Source organism: Leptonotus elevatus, chromosome 12 (assembly GCF_054856555.1).
Source record: "Leptonotus elevatus isolate MCC_2025b chromosome 12, RoL_Lele_1.0, whole genome shotgun sequence".
Taxonomy (NCBI): Eukaryota; Metazoa; Chordata; class Actinopteri; order Syngnathiformes; family Syngnathidae; genus Leptonotus; species Leptonotus elevatus.
This window is the reverse complement of record NC_141250.1, coordinates 7578313-7594572: the sequence shown is the minus strand read 5'-3', so window position 1 is coordinate 7594572 and position 16260 is coordinate 7578313. Positions and strand designations below refer to the sequence as shown.

At 39.5% G+C, this 16260-nt stretch overlaps 1 protein-coding gene across 2 annotated transcripts in view; it reads left to right on the top strand.

Annotated features, from left to right (window-relative positions):
* Positions 1–5904, top strand: part of clybl (citrate lyase beta like) — a 70062-nt gene extending 64158 nt beyond the window's left edge. The window contains exons 8-9 of one of the 2 annotated variants that reach the window (XR_015096768.1): positions 388–547; positions 626–5904. Coding sequence is in view for 1 of the 2 variants with exons in the window: in XM_086092134.1 (XP_085948260.1) it covers positions 388–483 (96 nt within the window). In the remaining variant the exon portion in view is untranslated. Of the gene's footprint in view, positions 1–387 lie in introns of both variants that reach the window. The other variant, XM_086092134.1, reaches the window with a different exon arrangement.
* Positions 5905–16260: the final 10356 nt, after the last annotated feature.

The following is a 16260-nucleotide window of genomic DNA, read 5'->3' as shown; positions in this document are numbered from 1 at the left end:
GTATGAAATTGTGTGAACAGCTTCTCAAGTGACTTATTTGTCAGTAGTAAAATAATCCAAAAATATGCTTGAACACCTTCCTCAATTATGGCCGACATCTTTTGCAGCAAAATTTTTTTATAGTTTGCCCATAATTTTAAAGCACTCAAGATATGTATTTTTTTGTTTTAGATTTTTCAAAATATCACTTTCTTACAAATTAAATTGCATTACATTTTTGTATGGAATCCTAGTAAACACTCCTGATTTAGCCGTGCTGAATATATAAAATAATCCACAAATTAACTTCTTCCCTTGCCCCAACCCGAACTGTAATTATCCCATGTTCAAAACATGAAAGTTTAACATGCATTTACTTTGTGTGTCTTTTTTTTTTAACCTTCCCAGGGTGCGTTCACATTCCACGGCAGCATGATTGACATGCCCTCGCTGAAGCAAGCGCAGAACATCGTCACACTCTCTGCTGCCGTGCTTCAGAAATAATGTGCCCGCCAGGGACCGAGTACATAGAGCTGCTGGCGATGGGGCCTGGGGGCCAGGCAGGCAGGCAGGCAGGCAGACTTTGCCTAACACCAACTGGACAGTTTTGTTTCAATTCAGTTTTTTGTTTTTTTTGTGGAAAAAGGTAAGACCATCATACATGTGGACAACCTGGTCCCCGCCGGCTTCTGGTGGAGGGGCGCCATCATTCCGTCATCACGTGCCCACACCTGTGCTCTCCTCGAGGTCACCATGAAAGCATCTTGATGGTCAGAACTGCTGGGCGAAAAGGGTAAACAAACACTATTTTGATTTGCGGGAGATCCATTCAGCACTACCCCCCACCCCGCCCTATTCGAGGGCCGGCTCATAAACGCGGAACAACGTGAACTCGCCATTTAGCGTCTTTGTGTGGGTCCCTTGAGCAAAAGCCATGCGGCTCCTTGCGCGAGCAGCCTGCGGGTCTAACTGTGGACAAATATAATAAAAGCTGCCTGAGCTCTCATTTAAGGTGAAGCCACTTTATTCCAAGCGGGCGCCTCTCGCAGTACTCGGGGCCCCAGCGGTGGTGCGTTACTGACTATCATGCTACAATATGTCTGCGTGGAATTGCGCGCCGGCAAACCATAGTGCTGGAGGATTGCTGTTGCCCCAGCACAGCCCATCCTAGCTTTTGTCTTCTCTTGAGGATAATTGAGGGGGGGTGTCGCGAGTGCTTCATGGTGCCATTGGTGACCATGGCAATGAAAAGCTCCCTTTACACCCCACCTCATCCACTCATCTTCCCCTCGCTTTCTTGCCACTGTATGATGTATTGTGTCTGCAGACAGGCCCGAGTGTGCGCCAGGACAGGGCCGGACAAAAAAAACAAAAAACGCCCAAGCCCAAGACCCCACCAGTAAGCTGTCTGTCTGGCATTCGGCCACATTATTCCTCCTACTCCCGCTCCACTTTTTGCTGTCGTCTATTCACCAACGTTTGTGTTTGTTTGTTTTCACAACTGATGCAGAGGTCGGCGGACAAAACTGCTGCTACTATTTATGGCTTTCATTAAGTAAATCCACACGCGTCCTGACAGCACAAGTGAGGAAAATGTGGAGACAGTAATTTTAATAGGATTTTGTACAAAAGAAGTTATTGTAGTGTGTATTTGATAAACTACACAAAATGTGTTTTGTTTTGGGGTTGTCGTTTTTTGCCAAATTTGTTGTATTTTTGTTGCAGGAGTCCACGTTTTCAGCATAACATTTCAAAAACTTTCATGGATTGTGTTGCCCATATCAAAAAGGAAATTTTTTAGCCCATATATTAGTTTATTTTTTAACCTAGCAGTTTTAAAGCTTGCATGATTTCCAGAAAAAAATATTTGGTAATCATTTTGTAGACAATTTTCAAAGTATCGCCGATCTTAAAATCAGTCATTTATAGGATTCTTTACAAAAAGTGGTTTTATTGGTGTAATAATAGGCCAAAAATGCATGTCATCCATGTTTATTGAATGTTTTGCACATTTTGACGGTAGTCATCACTTGGAAAATATTCCTTCAGAATTTCATAGACTATAGGGGTTAACTTTTTGTGTGATGTTCAACTAAATTCTTCCTCGGCATGCTTCACTTTTTAGATTTGTTTCAGAGCCTGGCATGGCAACAATTTTGTTGCACTTGATTTTGTACAAGACTCCACTATAAATTATCAAATTATTTGTATTTTTTTATATGCCTTTGCACTAATTATGGGCAGTGCACAGACCGTTGACAATTAGAATATATGAGTATAGAAAAAGGACAATTACTTGATTAAAAAAAAAAGCCTCACCAAATACATTTTAGGGCAAACTGTTTTTGTTGCTAAATGTGTCACTTTCAGTGGGGAATGTTGAATGTATGTTGCACAGTTTCTGCGATGGAGTGATGCTCATGTTTCTGGAACCTTTTGAACATAAGGCCTTTTTTGGATGCAGTTTCATACTAATATAATTTCATAAAAATCTTTTGCTTGTTTGAATTTTTATGGTCACCCTTGGAAAGACAAGTAGGCCTTTTCATTTTATTTTGGGGGGGATTTAAACACCAAGTTGCGATGTTTGGGACATGTTTTTTTTTTTTTTTAAGGTTTGGGCATTTCCGTTTCTCCCCTCCCATTGAGTTCATTACTGTGGAGTTGAGCGGTTTGAAAGTGACGGAGGACAAAGGCACAGCTTCACCTTTTTTCTTTTTTTTTCTTTTTTACATAATGAATTGTCTAATCTCAATTTTTTTATATAGAAAACTGAGGGGTGTCCTTAATTGTTAATTCTACCCAACCCTGCATTAAAAAAAATGTATTACACAGAAATAATTTGAGCACAGCCTGTCTGCCAAATAAGGACATTATATTATTGTTATATATATTTATTAATTTTGCATGTTTATGTGTTTATTTATAACCCCTTTATGGAGATGGACGTCATATGGGGTATATTTGTTTGTGACTGAAGTTTGTTAAGCCTGCTGTCAACAGGTGCTCCATGTCTAGCGGAAGGGAGAAGTTGTCTGCAGGAAAGGTGGTAATGCACCCCCCTCCCTCTTTTTTATTTTTTTTCATTATTATTACATGTGTTCATGTCACTTCCAACCTTTTTATTCGTGTTTCTGCGCTACAAAAAGGAGACTCCACTGACATTTGTCCAGATTAGACGAATCCCTGCGTGTGTCTCGGCACTGTGTAATGCTACGTGACGTGTCTATTATGCGTGGAACTGATATGATCTCCCATCCCGCTCGGCTGCTTTATTTAAACGCGTGTCTTCTGCGTTTCCCCGAGAGACAGACGGAGAGAGTAAATTACAATTAACACGATTAGAAGCTCGCCCAAATTGCGGCGGGAATCAATTAAGATGCGAGCAGTGTTTGCTGATGTGTTGCCTTGAGATTGCTTTCATAGCTGACGAGGGGGCGGCGTGAGTGATAAGTGCGTGCATGTATGCAAAACACCGTCGGAGGAGAATTAAAACGTCGCGTTTTACATATTTCTCCATTAATCTTAATAGGGCCCGTGTGGCAAGAAAATGTGTGTGCTTTTATTCTAATTCCCCCTCCCCGCCCGGGGATGCTCCCAAATAATGACTTGATGTTTTAATAGACTTCTAATGACAATATATGAGCAGCTAATTGCAGCTGAACGTCCTTCTACAGGAGGGGGGAAATAGTTGATTACTGTGTGACCTGATCAATCAGAATTAACATTTAAATGTTTTGAATATTGTCTCAATAAGGTTTTTTTTTTTTTTAGATAACTGACGTTTAAGACGATTTATCAGTCCTTATTAATCACCTGGGGAAAGAAACATGTTTTCAATATTAAATAGAGAGGTAAGACGCCTTTGTTTCCTGCCATACATGACAGGCCTACATATTTAATTGATGTAATCCAAATTAATTACATAAAAATCTAACGGGAAATTCATTTGAAGGCAGAAAGGTTGTATATTTTTTAAAACTTTAAGGAATCCACCATACTTTAAAGCATTTTTTACATGGATGTGTGCTTTATTTCTGCTGTGTAAGTTTAAATAATATGCAAATTCATTTTACTAACTATTACTAACTCAAATGATGTGAGATTCTGATGGGCAGAAAGCCATAGTCAAATTATGATTGGTGCAAAATGAACATAGGCATTCCTGTCAAGGCAGGTGTACAAACAGCCCACCTGCTGAGGCAGGATGGGGCTCTGTAGAACGCACCCTAAAGAGGCCGTGGGTTTGCCTGTATAGAAATACTCATTTAAAATGTATTAATATATATATTTATTTTTAATTAATTTTAGTGTCACGTTTTATTCAAGTCTCTAGGTCAGTCGTCAGACCCCCACTTGGTCTAAACCCAGCCCTTTCCATGTTCTTAAAGGCCCACATCTAGGTCTAAACAGGCACTAGCAGAGCCCACAATAATCTGCAAGGGGCAGTGTTGAGTGACTGAGACATGCTAATGTATTTAACTTTTTGTGGGTTTTTTTAGCTTGATTGTCCATCTGTTAGGTGAAATTCTTCTTTTTTTTTATCAATATTTTCTTGAACATTCAAACTGAATAGAGGTATAAAATGTCTTATTACATTAGCATTTAACACTCAGACATGAGTGCTTATTATATAGCAATACTGTACATATGCCTATGTACTGTATCTTCTCTCTTTTTTTTTAATGCAATAAATACATTGTGGAGTACTTGATAAAAGCTGAAATGGTCTCGGATGGGGACAAAAAGAAAGTTCTCTACTTTTGACTTCCTCTCATTAGGTACACCTCCACACTTTAATGATGGCCAAAGCAACAATTCTGCCTTTATACAAATAATTGGAATGAAACTACTGTGTGTAGTTGATTATTCTCTACATTGACTGATTCCAACTCCCCATAATGCCAACCCTATGTCAACATCATGTCAAACCAATAGTTGCTTGTCCTAACCGCCAGTTTTAATACTTTTAACATAATAAATAATCAAGCACTTAGTCGTACACTAATTGCATTTGCATCCCTTAAATACAAATCTGACCTTTTTTTTTTTTTGGTAACACTCGGGCCTTAGTAAAGAAAAGCTATGAACAAATATGATTAGGCGCATTTTGATGTTTGATCTGTTTTTAGATTTGCTGGAAGACCTGATCAAATACCCTAGCAAACCGCAGATAGTCCACGATCCTTACCTTGCTCACCATTGTTTTAAGTCAAACATACGGTCCGCAGGCCAGATCAGGCCCGCAAAGGGGTTTAATCCGGCCCGCGAGACAATTTTGTAAAGTAAAAAAAAAAAACAGTTGTAATGTCAGACCAATTAATCAGCCGGCCACAATCAAAACATATATATTTGTAATTTCACAAGCAGTCCTCAGATGAGCAATGCAACTTGTACACAGAATCGTCCCGGGTGTCATTATTTTAGACACAACCTAAAGTTACGGTTTGCTTAAAAAAATAAAATTATCGTAGCCAGACAAACGTGTTAAATATGACAGAGATTCAATTACTGGCAACACAAATACATATGACAAGGATTAACGTCCTTATAACTTAATTAACTGCGCCACACAATGCATTCTGGGAACAATATATATGCAAAACAGGTAGATTTAACATGTCCGGAACTCATACGGGCAGAGTGTTACTGCGTTGAATTTGCATTTGTGTTTTTTTTGTAACAACATGATTACAGTTGAGCAGTGTTTTACCGATCTGGCCCACTTGGTAATATATTTTCCTCCATGCGGCCCCTGAGCTCATATGAGTTTGACACCCCTGCTTTAATGTTTCTCTCTTTTTTTTTGGCTAGTGTTTTATTTGGTCTATCAGAGAAGGACAGAGTGGATGGTGACATGTTGGTCACACTCGGGACTCGAACACGACACCCTGTTAATCCAATTAAAAAGACGATAACCCTGCACTCGGGTATTCTTCTCCTCTTTCTTCTCCCGAGTCGCTGACAAGCACTCTTGTGCTCCGCCGTGAAAGGAAGGAGTCAAGAGCCCTCTCTCTTAATCCCGGCCACGAACCACCAGTGAAAGAAAAGCCCTCATTGGTCCTCCAGCTTTGTATGGATCTTGCCCCTGACACCCCCCCCCCCCTCTTCTTTTTTTCAGGGGTGCTCATCACAGTGCAAAGCAGCCTGTTAATTTGGCTCTTCAACCAAATAGGAGGAGGGGAAGGTTTATACAAAGATGGTGACAGTTATTAGTTTGTTTGAATGAGGAACACTAAATAATCACTTTGGATTCAGTGTCCACTTAAGGGGCTCAAATGGCGATTTATAGGACAAGTCATACAGTTTTTGGCAAAAGTATTGGAACAGTTTATTTTATGATAGAATTTTATATTGTGAAACAGTCGAGACGTGATTCAAGTATAATGTAGACGTTTAGCTTTAGTTCAAGTGGTTACGAAAGTTGTTTAAATTGATCTTGTAGGAGTACTTCCCTTTTCCAGCAGTTCAAAAGCAAATGAAGCCGATAAAACAAGTACCAGGCAAGTCAGTGCAATATTTTAGTTATCCAGCGGCAAATATGTAGCCAATTTTACTGCACTGAAAATTGCTTGTACTATCAACCAAAGTACGAGTACTTTGCTGTATTTTAGCTTTATTTCAAAGTGTTGAAGTTCTCTTTATACATTTATAACGGTAATAAATGTTCATTCAAACATGGCCTATAACATTCACTCAAGGTTTTATGTTAAAGACGATTTGAACACGTTAATTCTCTTTACAATATTCACTTTTTGACAATGGCAATATCATTTGAACAATAGCCCAAGTGCATCCAGCCAGAGATAAGCGCTTCTATGTGTTGGAAGTGTTGCAAAGTGACAGGTAAAAGACATTAATCCTCTCTATATGAGAAAGTAGAGGGGGGCGGGGAGGTTTAAGAGCATCTCCAGTAAACGGGGGGGTTAATGAAGTGCCACTTGCCCTTTGGGGTCGCGGTCACACTGTGCAGCATGGCAAGTTTCACTTTCTATTTGTTTTGAATACTTTCTCAGCGGGCACATGAAGGAGTCAGAAGACAGAAGGGCTGTCACGTATACGTAGGACTTGAACCAATTTAAAACTGGCCCCACCACATCTGAATTCGAAGCCCCTTTCACACTGCCTGTTAGTCATCTTTTTCGCTGCTTTTCCTCTTGTTGTTGTTGTTGTTGAGGTGAAGCAAAGTCAACCTGCCAATTTTCCGCCTTTTTTAGGTAGTGGAGAGCCTAAATGAGTCATGAATTTCACACAGCTTCTAAAGGTTGCTTTGAGCAGAATTGGGTGATGAAGTTGACAAAGCAGAGTTTCCAGCTTCAGAGATAGTCAAACATTGGCCACGACCTGTAGCGCACTTCTACCACCCTGATGTCATGAAAGCAATTGTCAGACCAGTAATCAGCAGCTCTGATGTGGCAATTTTTCAGGATCTCTGCATGAAAGAGCCTTGAGACAGTGTAGATCCAACGTGGGGAATAGTTGGGCCATGAGTGCCATTCTGCTTGTCACTAAGATGGATCTGTCATGATGTCTTTTGCGAAGGATGCTGTCATTTACTACCAAATATGTCTGCAGAAGGCCAAAAGGTGGCCGTCCCCTGCTCAAGCTGTCCTAATGACATAATTAGTCTTGTGATTGGGACCGTCCAGCGCAAAGTGTCCTGTGGGATACATTAGAGACGTCATAGAAGAGCTCTCCGTTGACTTGAAGTTTTGTTTTGGGGGTTTTTACCAAAGAAGACCAATCAAAACAAGCAAGTGGACTAGAGATGCTATTTTGCGGACACCATAGGTCATCTTGGCATTCAATCATTTCTGTCCTAAGCCTCTTCTGGGGCCTCATTCAGTCTCTTTGAAGCTATGGGTCAAATGCAGACCCCCGTATCTCAATCTCATTGCCTATCCGGCCATTTGTGCTTCCTTTCTGGCTTATCCCAGGCAAGCTGCAAACATCAAGACAGCACATTTTCTTCTGACCAACCAGGCTCATATCAGTCATTGCCAAAGCCAAGCCATTTGGCTGTGTGTGATGTTTCTGGATCCACCGGAGTCCAAGGGAGGTCCCTGCCTCTGCATGGTTGAGGGGTCATGCGATGCTTCCACACTGAAGGTTTTTTATGTATTTTTTTTTTGCTGGTGCATTGGTTTATCACGGTGGATTAGAGCTCCAACAGTGAGGCTGAAGTTGGTCCGTGGTGGACTTCCATTGAGATGATAATAGGCAGAGCAGTTTTATCTGCGCTTCTCTTCTATGATCATGGACAGCAGCTTCCTCCATCCTTCCTATCATGTCCAAATGCTGACCTTTTCCCGCAGGCAAACGAGATGCATTTAAGGCCTCCCTCTGATGATAGCTCTGCTGCTGTCATACCAATCTGTTCCCGCAATATCATGGGATGGAGTGATGGTTGCTTGGAGAAGCAAAGTAATAGGGAATGGGTGGCTGGAGCCTGTTCTGAAGGAAATTTAGGAGAGTTTTGTGCAAAAAAAAAAAAAAAAGCACACTCCCTCGATAGTCTCTCTTTTTGTCAGTGAATGTTCTCAAAAAATACAATGGAAGATTTTGATAGCTCACAATTAGGGGTGTCAAAATGTGTGCGTTAATTTGAAGTCCCTTTAACGTGCGATTAATTACCCTTATTTGGAAAGCCTGTTTAAAGATTGTCACAATAAAAAAAAATTGATTTTGTTAGCTCAAAATTAGGGGTGTCAAAATGTGCAATAATCTTGAGTTTATTGAAAGTTTCTTTTTACGCCACAATTTTTTTTGAATGTGCGTTTAATGACCGCCCCTTATTTGGAAAGCTTTTACTGGGGGAATTCCAGTCGCAACAAATCAAGTCAAAATATTGCAGTAATACATTTAATAATAAATAATGCATATATTTGTGGAGCCTGTGGTCAAGTTGTATTTTACATTTAAAAAAATTTAAATTTTTTTTACTTCATATTAAAGATTAGATAGCTCTGAAAAATGAAAAGAAAAATGCACTTAGCTGCCACCAACGTCTTACAAATGCAATTATGCCATCTAGTGGCAGAAAAATGACCAACACAAATCAATATCACACTTGTTTTTTTACAGTGCAATACAACTTTTTAATTTAAACTCAATTTCATGAATTATTATGAAATTACTGTATTGACTAAAAGATGCAGCATATATCTTTCAGTTGAACTTTTTTCCACTTTTGTTAACAAGAGCATTAAAACTACAAAATATATATTGTACATTGAGAACAGATATAAAATTTGTGATTAATCGTGAGTAAACTATTGAAGTTTTACAATTACGATTAAATCGCCTGACACCCCTACAAAATATACTTTGTCATGCTGTAGCTTGCCACCCATATTAGGAAATGAGTATAATGTTTGAGGTTAATTTAATTTAAAATGATTAGCTTTTATGGTTTTTGTGGCAACATGTTGACCATATGTTGAGTGTTGCTGGTCCAATTTTTTTAAGCATACATTTTTCACTGTACTGTATAGCATTGTTCTGTTCATATGGGAAACGTCATTGTTGATTAAATGAATGAATAATTAAATGCTAAATAAATTAACATCACGAAAAGCATCCCTTCCCCCAATGACGTAGAGGTTACATATAAAAAAAAAATTTAAATAAATAAAACACACACGCACAACCAAAAAAAGAAAAACAACTTAAAACCCCTGGGTTACCCCTTTTCTAAAACAAATATTTGGTCATATTAAAGTTACCGATCTAAGTGGGTTGAAATTTGCTCTCCACATTTGACCCATGCCAGAGAGGGAGCGGTGAGGAGCCACTGGGACTGCGCTCGGGAATCATTTGGTGATCTAACCCCCAATCCAGACCTTAATTCTGAGTGTCAAGCAGGGAGGCAATGGGTGCCATTTTCGTATAGTCTTTGGTATGACCGGCCAGGGATTTAACCCTTGACCTCTCAAGCCTCAGGGCCACCATTGAACGCAATTTTGGTTTCTGTTCTGCGCATGCTCTTAGCAAAGAAACTCTGTCTTATACTTGTATGCACGGCGGCCATCTTGCGTTGCCACTCCCTAAATGAGCCTAATGTAAATACATGATTTCTCCGCTAGGTTTTCCCATTATTTTCTGTTTTTACAATGAAAATGCCACCGTGTATGCAAGTCCGTGCGTGTGGCACGCAATCAACCGGAAATGCACAAGCAGAGGTAAACAAATACGGCGATGCAGTACAGAAAGCCACTTGGAGTTGGAGCGAGGAGGGAAACTACTACTTTCTTAGTATGGTGAGTGACATAAATATAATGTAATGTTTTTTATTGACCTTAGAAAAAAAATAACGTCTATTTGTGTAATGATGTCCGTGCGTCGCGGTTTAAACGGCTCACGCGTGTAAACGTGTTATCTTAAATGTTTCAGAAACCGAAATTTTGACCTTAACCCGAATATTGACTGCATGTAAATGCAGTGCTTGCAATTTCCTACCAAATGGAGTATTTTTCAAATGTTTATTGAATCTTCTTGCATGTTTGTAGGACTCCCTCTTGTATGCTGTATATTGTAAAATGAATACAATCTATAGTGAGATGCAATAAGAAGAGGCTTATTTTGAAAGGACCACCACAGGATATTGTTCACACTCCAGCGATTAAGCTGCTCCTCGTACTGTCCACTCTCATCCTTGGGCACAAATCAAGAGTGTCCATGCCGTAAGAAGTCCATCTGCTTCTCTCTCCTTCTGTCCTTCCCCCCCACCTCCATCTCCCTCCACCTGGCCATGTTTTCTTTCTTTCCAAGTATGCTGAAGCCTACATCCTGCATTTAGAGGCTTTTAGGGGAAGCTGGCCATTAGGCTGTGCTTGCTCACGCCTATCTGTACTTTCCTATCGACTTTGTAGCCGGCAGCGTCGGTCGGCCTGCAGAAGGAGCGGCGAGCAGAGAGTGACTCGTCCGTGGACGACCTTGCTCTCTGCTCACCTACTGGCTTGGAGTGGCTCCCAGTCCTCGGGATGGGGCCTGTTGGACCGGCACCAAGTCCTCTACCCCCGCAGATGTTATGTTAGCCAGCCACCAGATATGATATATTGTCTTGCTGCAGATAATAGTGCACGACTGCCAAAGCAGGCTTTGGATTTTTACTGATTTGGTGTGCAGTTTATGTTTAAGATTTATGGATGGAGTGGCATTCTGCCGGTTGCCAACAAACTGCTAATCCACACACAGTAATCACTCTTTTTTTTCTTTTTCTTTTTTAAATGAGTGTAACGTTATATTTATTGATGGATTTATAGATGTAGTAGACAGATTACCACAAAAGTAAATAATCTAGATGCTAGTATATCAGTATTGAGTCATTATCCTTGAATGAATGGATCCCACCAAGCTTCCTTTAATTGTTTATTCTGTATCAAGGTTTCAGAAAGATATGCATGCTGGTGGACCAGGGTATTAGTTCTCGAATTTGTTATCTTTTTTTATTTTGTTTTAAGTTGTTGGTTTTAATTTAGTTACTTCTAATTGGTTTCCAAAGTGTGTTTGGGAGTTGCTGTTTTTAAATCAGTTTCACTGTTTTTGAAAATGCTTCATTGTATTGGTTTAATTAGTTTTAAAGAGATACTAGACTAATTGAGACATTTTCAACAGTAAAAAGTGAATATTTTGTCCAGAATTAATTTGATGATTTCATTATTTTTCTTCTCCAATTAATACCTTTTAAAAACTATTTTTTTCCACTTGCTGTCGACTGAAGATAACATCACATGTGCGTAGGAATTAGCTAACGACCAATCATGGCTCTGTTTGCTGACAAAGCCCAGAAAACAGGTGAGCCGTGATTGGTCGTTACCTACTTCCACAGCACAGGTGATGTCATCTTCAGTGGACAGCAAGTGGAAAAATGTGTTTTTAAATGTATTAATTGTAGAAGAAAGATAATGAAGTTATCAAATTCATTCTGGACAAAATATTACCATTTTACTGCTAAAAATGGCTCAATGAGTCAAGTATCCCTTTAATATTAGTTTGAACATCATGGTAAGTAGCCTATTGTGTAGTAAAAACTCAACATCAATATTGTAAAAACAACCATCCACAAATCAAATGTAGGTACTCGTGGATGCATCACGTACATCAGGACTACAATGACTGTCCGACCTTCCTTCTGGCGAGCAGCCTTGCTGTGATACAAAAATAAATACATTTAAAACCAACACCAAAAGCTCATGTATAAAATTGACAAAGATGAATACGAAGACCTATATAGTTTTTTTTTTGGTTTTTTACGCATTTTGGATTTAATTTTCTTTCATTAGCAACGTCTCCTACCGGCAATCCTCCACTTGTTAAAGGGATTCTTGAACTGATTGAGCCATTTTCAACAGTACAAAGTTCATATTTTTGTCCAGAATTAATTTAATTATGTCATTTTTCATCTACAATGAATACTTTTACAAACACATTTGTCTACTTGCTGTCGACTGAAGATGACATCACCTGTGCTGAGGAAATAGGTAACGACCAATCACACCTGTTTTCTGGACTTGGTCGGCAAACTGAGCCATGATTGGTCGTTGCCTACTTCCTCAGCACAGGTGATGTCATCTTCAGTCCACAGCAAGTGGCAAAATGTGTTTTTCAAGGAGGTTCATGAAAAATTTCACATTAATTGTAGACAGAATATTATTTTCTTACTGTTACAATAGCTCAATGAGTCAAGTATCTTTTTAAAGGTACTCGATTGATTGATTGATTGATTGAAACTTTTTTCCCCCACTAACGTGCCCTATAATCGTCAGGTATTCTTCCTGTACTTTAAGAGGACACAAATAAAACACTTTATTACTGATTAACTCCAAAGTTCAGATGTTTTAGTAGGCTTTCCTGACATTTTCGCAGTCACATCTTATAGCTCAATTTATGGTCCACTGAGAGCTTCCATATCGTCAGAAGGAAGTTGTTTGTTCAAAGGTATTGGTCAGGATACCGTGCAGTACGTATAGCATGGAACACACAGTGAATACGGTCATCAAGTGGAGAAAATATGGTACAATATGACCAAGACCTTCAAGTTTGTCCAAAATGTTGAAAAAATATAGCAAAAAAAAAAAAAAAGTCTGCGAGGTTTCCAAAAGGCCAACAGCAACATTGAAAGGGCCGCAGGAATTTGTGGATCGTACTGGCTATGTAGTACTTGTGACAACAATCTTCCATCTTCTTCTCATTTCTGAACTATGAGGTAGGGTGGCAAAAACACACTTGAAATTTCCCAAATGCATTTGGAAAAATGTGGCTACAAATATCTTATCATCAACACTGTTGCTTCACAGTGAACTAGACATGTCTCAAGTCAAAACTTCTTCCCTTCCTCGTATGAAAGCCTCCCACCCACAACAACATAAAAAGAAAGAAATCCTGATGTGTTCACTGAGTAATTGATTTAATGAAGTTGCAATGAAAAGGCTGGTAGGGTCCAGGTCAGTCCAGTGACCCCCCTGGGAGTGCACATTGTCACATGTCTCAACTCCCTCGATCCGCTCGGCCTTGGAGGTGAACAAACGCACAGCTGCTTGGAGCTGGCCCAGACGTGGCTGAGACGAGACCACCATGCTCACCTTGAATGTACCCACTCGGACCCTCGAAAGCAACACAAAGCAGTAGATAAAGCGATGGAGGGCAATATTTGAAGAGGTGATTGCCCAACCACCCCCCCCTTTTTTTTTGTGGCCACCTCTTGCCAATAATGGACGTAAGAAATGCCCACTTTAAATAAGTAAAACTAATGTGACTTCTTCACATAAGACTGAAAAATATATATATTTTGTTCCTATATCCCCGACCAAAAAAAAGAAACACCATTCTATAATTTGAGAAATTTAAATTCTTATTCTTATTTTCCTCCCACATTCCAAAGACATGCATGGCAGGTTAATTGAACGCTCTAAATTGTCCGTAGGTGTGATTGTGAGTGTGGATGGTTGTTCGTCTCTGTGTGCCCTGCGATTGGCTAGCAACCAGTTCAGGGTGTACGCCTACTGCCCGTAGCCAGCTGGGATAGGCTCCAGCACCCCCCACTACCCCTGTCCTCATAAGCAGTTAAGAAATGGATGGATGGAACTTCTTATTATGAAAAAAAAAAAAAGATTGTTGTCACTCGAGCATACCACTACCCCACCCCCTCCCCCCGGCTCCCTTTCCCCAAAAAAAGGAACCCAGCCTTCCCCATGGGACAATAATCCACATGAGAAATATGACATTCTTTCAAATTATATTTTTACACAATTTTTTGACATAAAAAAAATACTGAACACTAAATAAAACTATTTCATCATTAGAATGGAGAATTAGAATGCAATCCAATAAAAGGTTCACCACCTTTTTCCCCTCCATCCAAAATGGAAAATGTCATTTGATTCACATGAGAAATATGACTGTTAAAAAAAATCTAATAAAATTCTGGATGTGACTATCATACTAATGGGGGGGTTAAGTGCCCACCCATTGAAATAAACCCTGCATGCACGTGAAAATGTGTTTAAATCCGATTTTAAAGGTGATATAGGCAATACCATAGAGGCCACCCATCGTCAGGTGCGCCCCCTTACCTCCGCTCGTAAAAATTGGGTCCACCCCCCACCCACCCCCAAAAAGAGAAAGAAAGAAAATATGTTTTTATTTATTAAAATGAAGTTTGTTATACTGCATGTCCGCCTCACCCCTCCATAGGCAGCCTTGCAAGGTGCCCCTGCAGAGTGCGCAGGTGTTGGTTGGCACTCCACTTTTTTTCTTTCTTTTTTTTTTAAGGTGGGATGAATTGACAACTTCAAAGAAAAATCTGCCGACAATTCAATTACTGTTGTTTGTGCACATATCTACGATATTTGCATTTAACCCCTTTCTCTCTCTCTTTTTTTTTTTTTAAAGGGCGTCTTTTTTCTTCTTCTTTTTGCTTTGTCCTCGGGTCCAAATAGTGGCGTCTGCATGTCTGACTCTGCCGGTTACTGATTTGCAGGCGGCGAGTTAAGGTGGCCCGTGTAAGTACATTTCCACGGGCGTCCCACTAAAGGAGAACAAATCGCTGACAAAGGAGCGCCTTCTCCCATTCAGCTGCGTCGTTAGGACAACCCCAAAAGTATTCCCGGGATAATAAGTTCCACTTCAAAGGCTTTCCCACTCGAGGGTGACCGCCGCCTGGCTTCTCCTTCTTCTTTTTCATTTTAGTTTATAAACTCCTCCTCTTCACGCCATGTAAGAGCAACATTTGTTGATTTTCTTGATTGAGAAAGACGAGCAAGAGGCTTTTAAGGGGGCATCTTGTAAAAAGTGATTATTTGGTGCAACCCACATCAAATACATAGTGCAGGTAACACTAAAAAAAATTAATTACAAGCTTATCAAATGTACACTGTTCAATGTAATATGTGTAATTTGCATTTGAAATGCCGCCATTTATTTTCTTACTTTGTATGTGATTGCATAAATCAGGCAAGTATGTGGATTTTTTTTTTAATATATATATAAAACATGGGACTATTGTCTAAGTTGGGACTGCATAATAATAATGATGAAGATGCAAAAGCACAAGTTTCATTTTTCCTCATCAAAATTTTACAACGGCTTTAATTACAGATCATGTTTATGCTAATTTATTACAACCTTATGTGCGCTACTGATTATATTTGTATTTGTTTACCAAGTGATCGCTTCTTCAGAATCACAATAACGTGAAAACCAGAAAGTAGGTGCACGACTCCTTGATCGTAGACTTTTTAGTTTACATTTATGATTATAATGACGCATGACATGTCCTCCAATTTAAACGAGCACATGCTCATGAATCAAAAATGCAGCAGAGGTCATCCACGCAATGCACACAGTATATTATTCTACTGTCGTTATAATCGTCATATTTTAGAAATACAAAAAGAGGACACGCGTAAAATACGCATTATAATGCAGTCTATATTGACGACTATGCTTTTTGTATAATATGATTATTTTCCCCAATGTGATGATGAATTAAGAACCATTATAAACGTATTTCTACTCAACTTTTGTCTGGATTTTTGTGTATTTTTCGGACATATTGTGTTGACATTGTGAATCTTAATCACCGTTCATCATTTGATCTTTGCTGCTTTGCGACATTTTGTTATTTGCTGTTTCTGCTTTGCTCCATTCAAAGTGACGTAACGTATGAATATTAAAATGTACGGATCTGTGCTTTCTTTTCTTTTTTCTTCTTCTTTTTTTTAGCGGCCACGTCTCCTTCCCGTGAGACGTTTGAAGCTGCGCGTGGGCCCCACACATGCA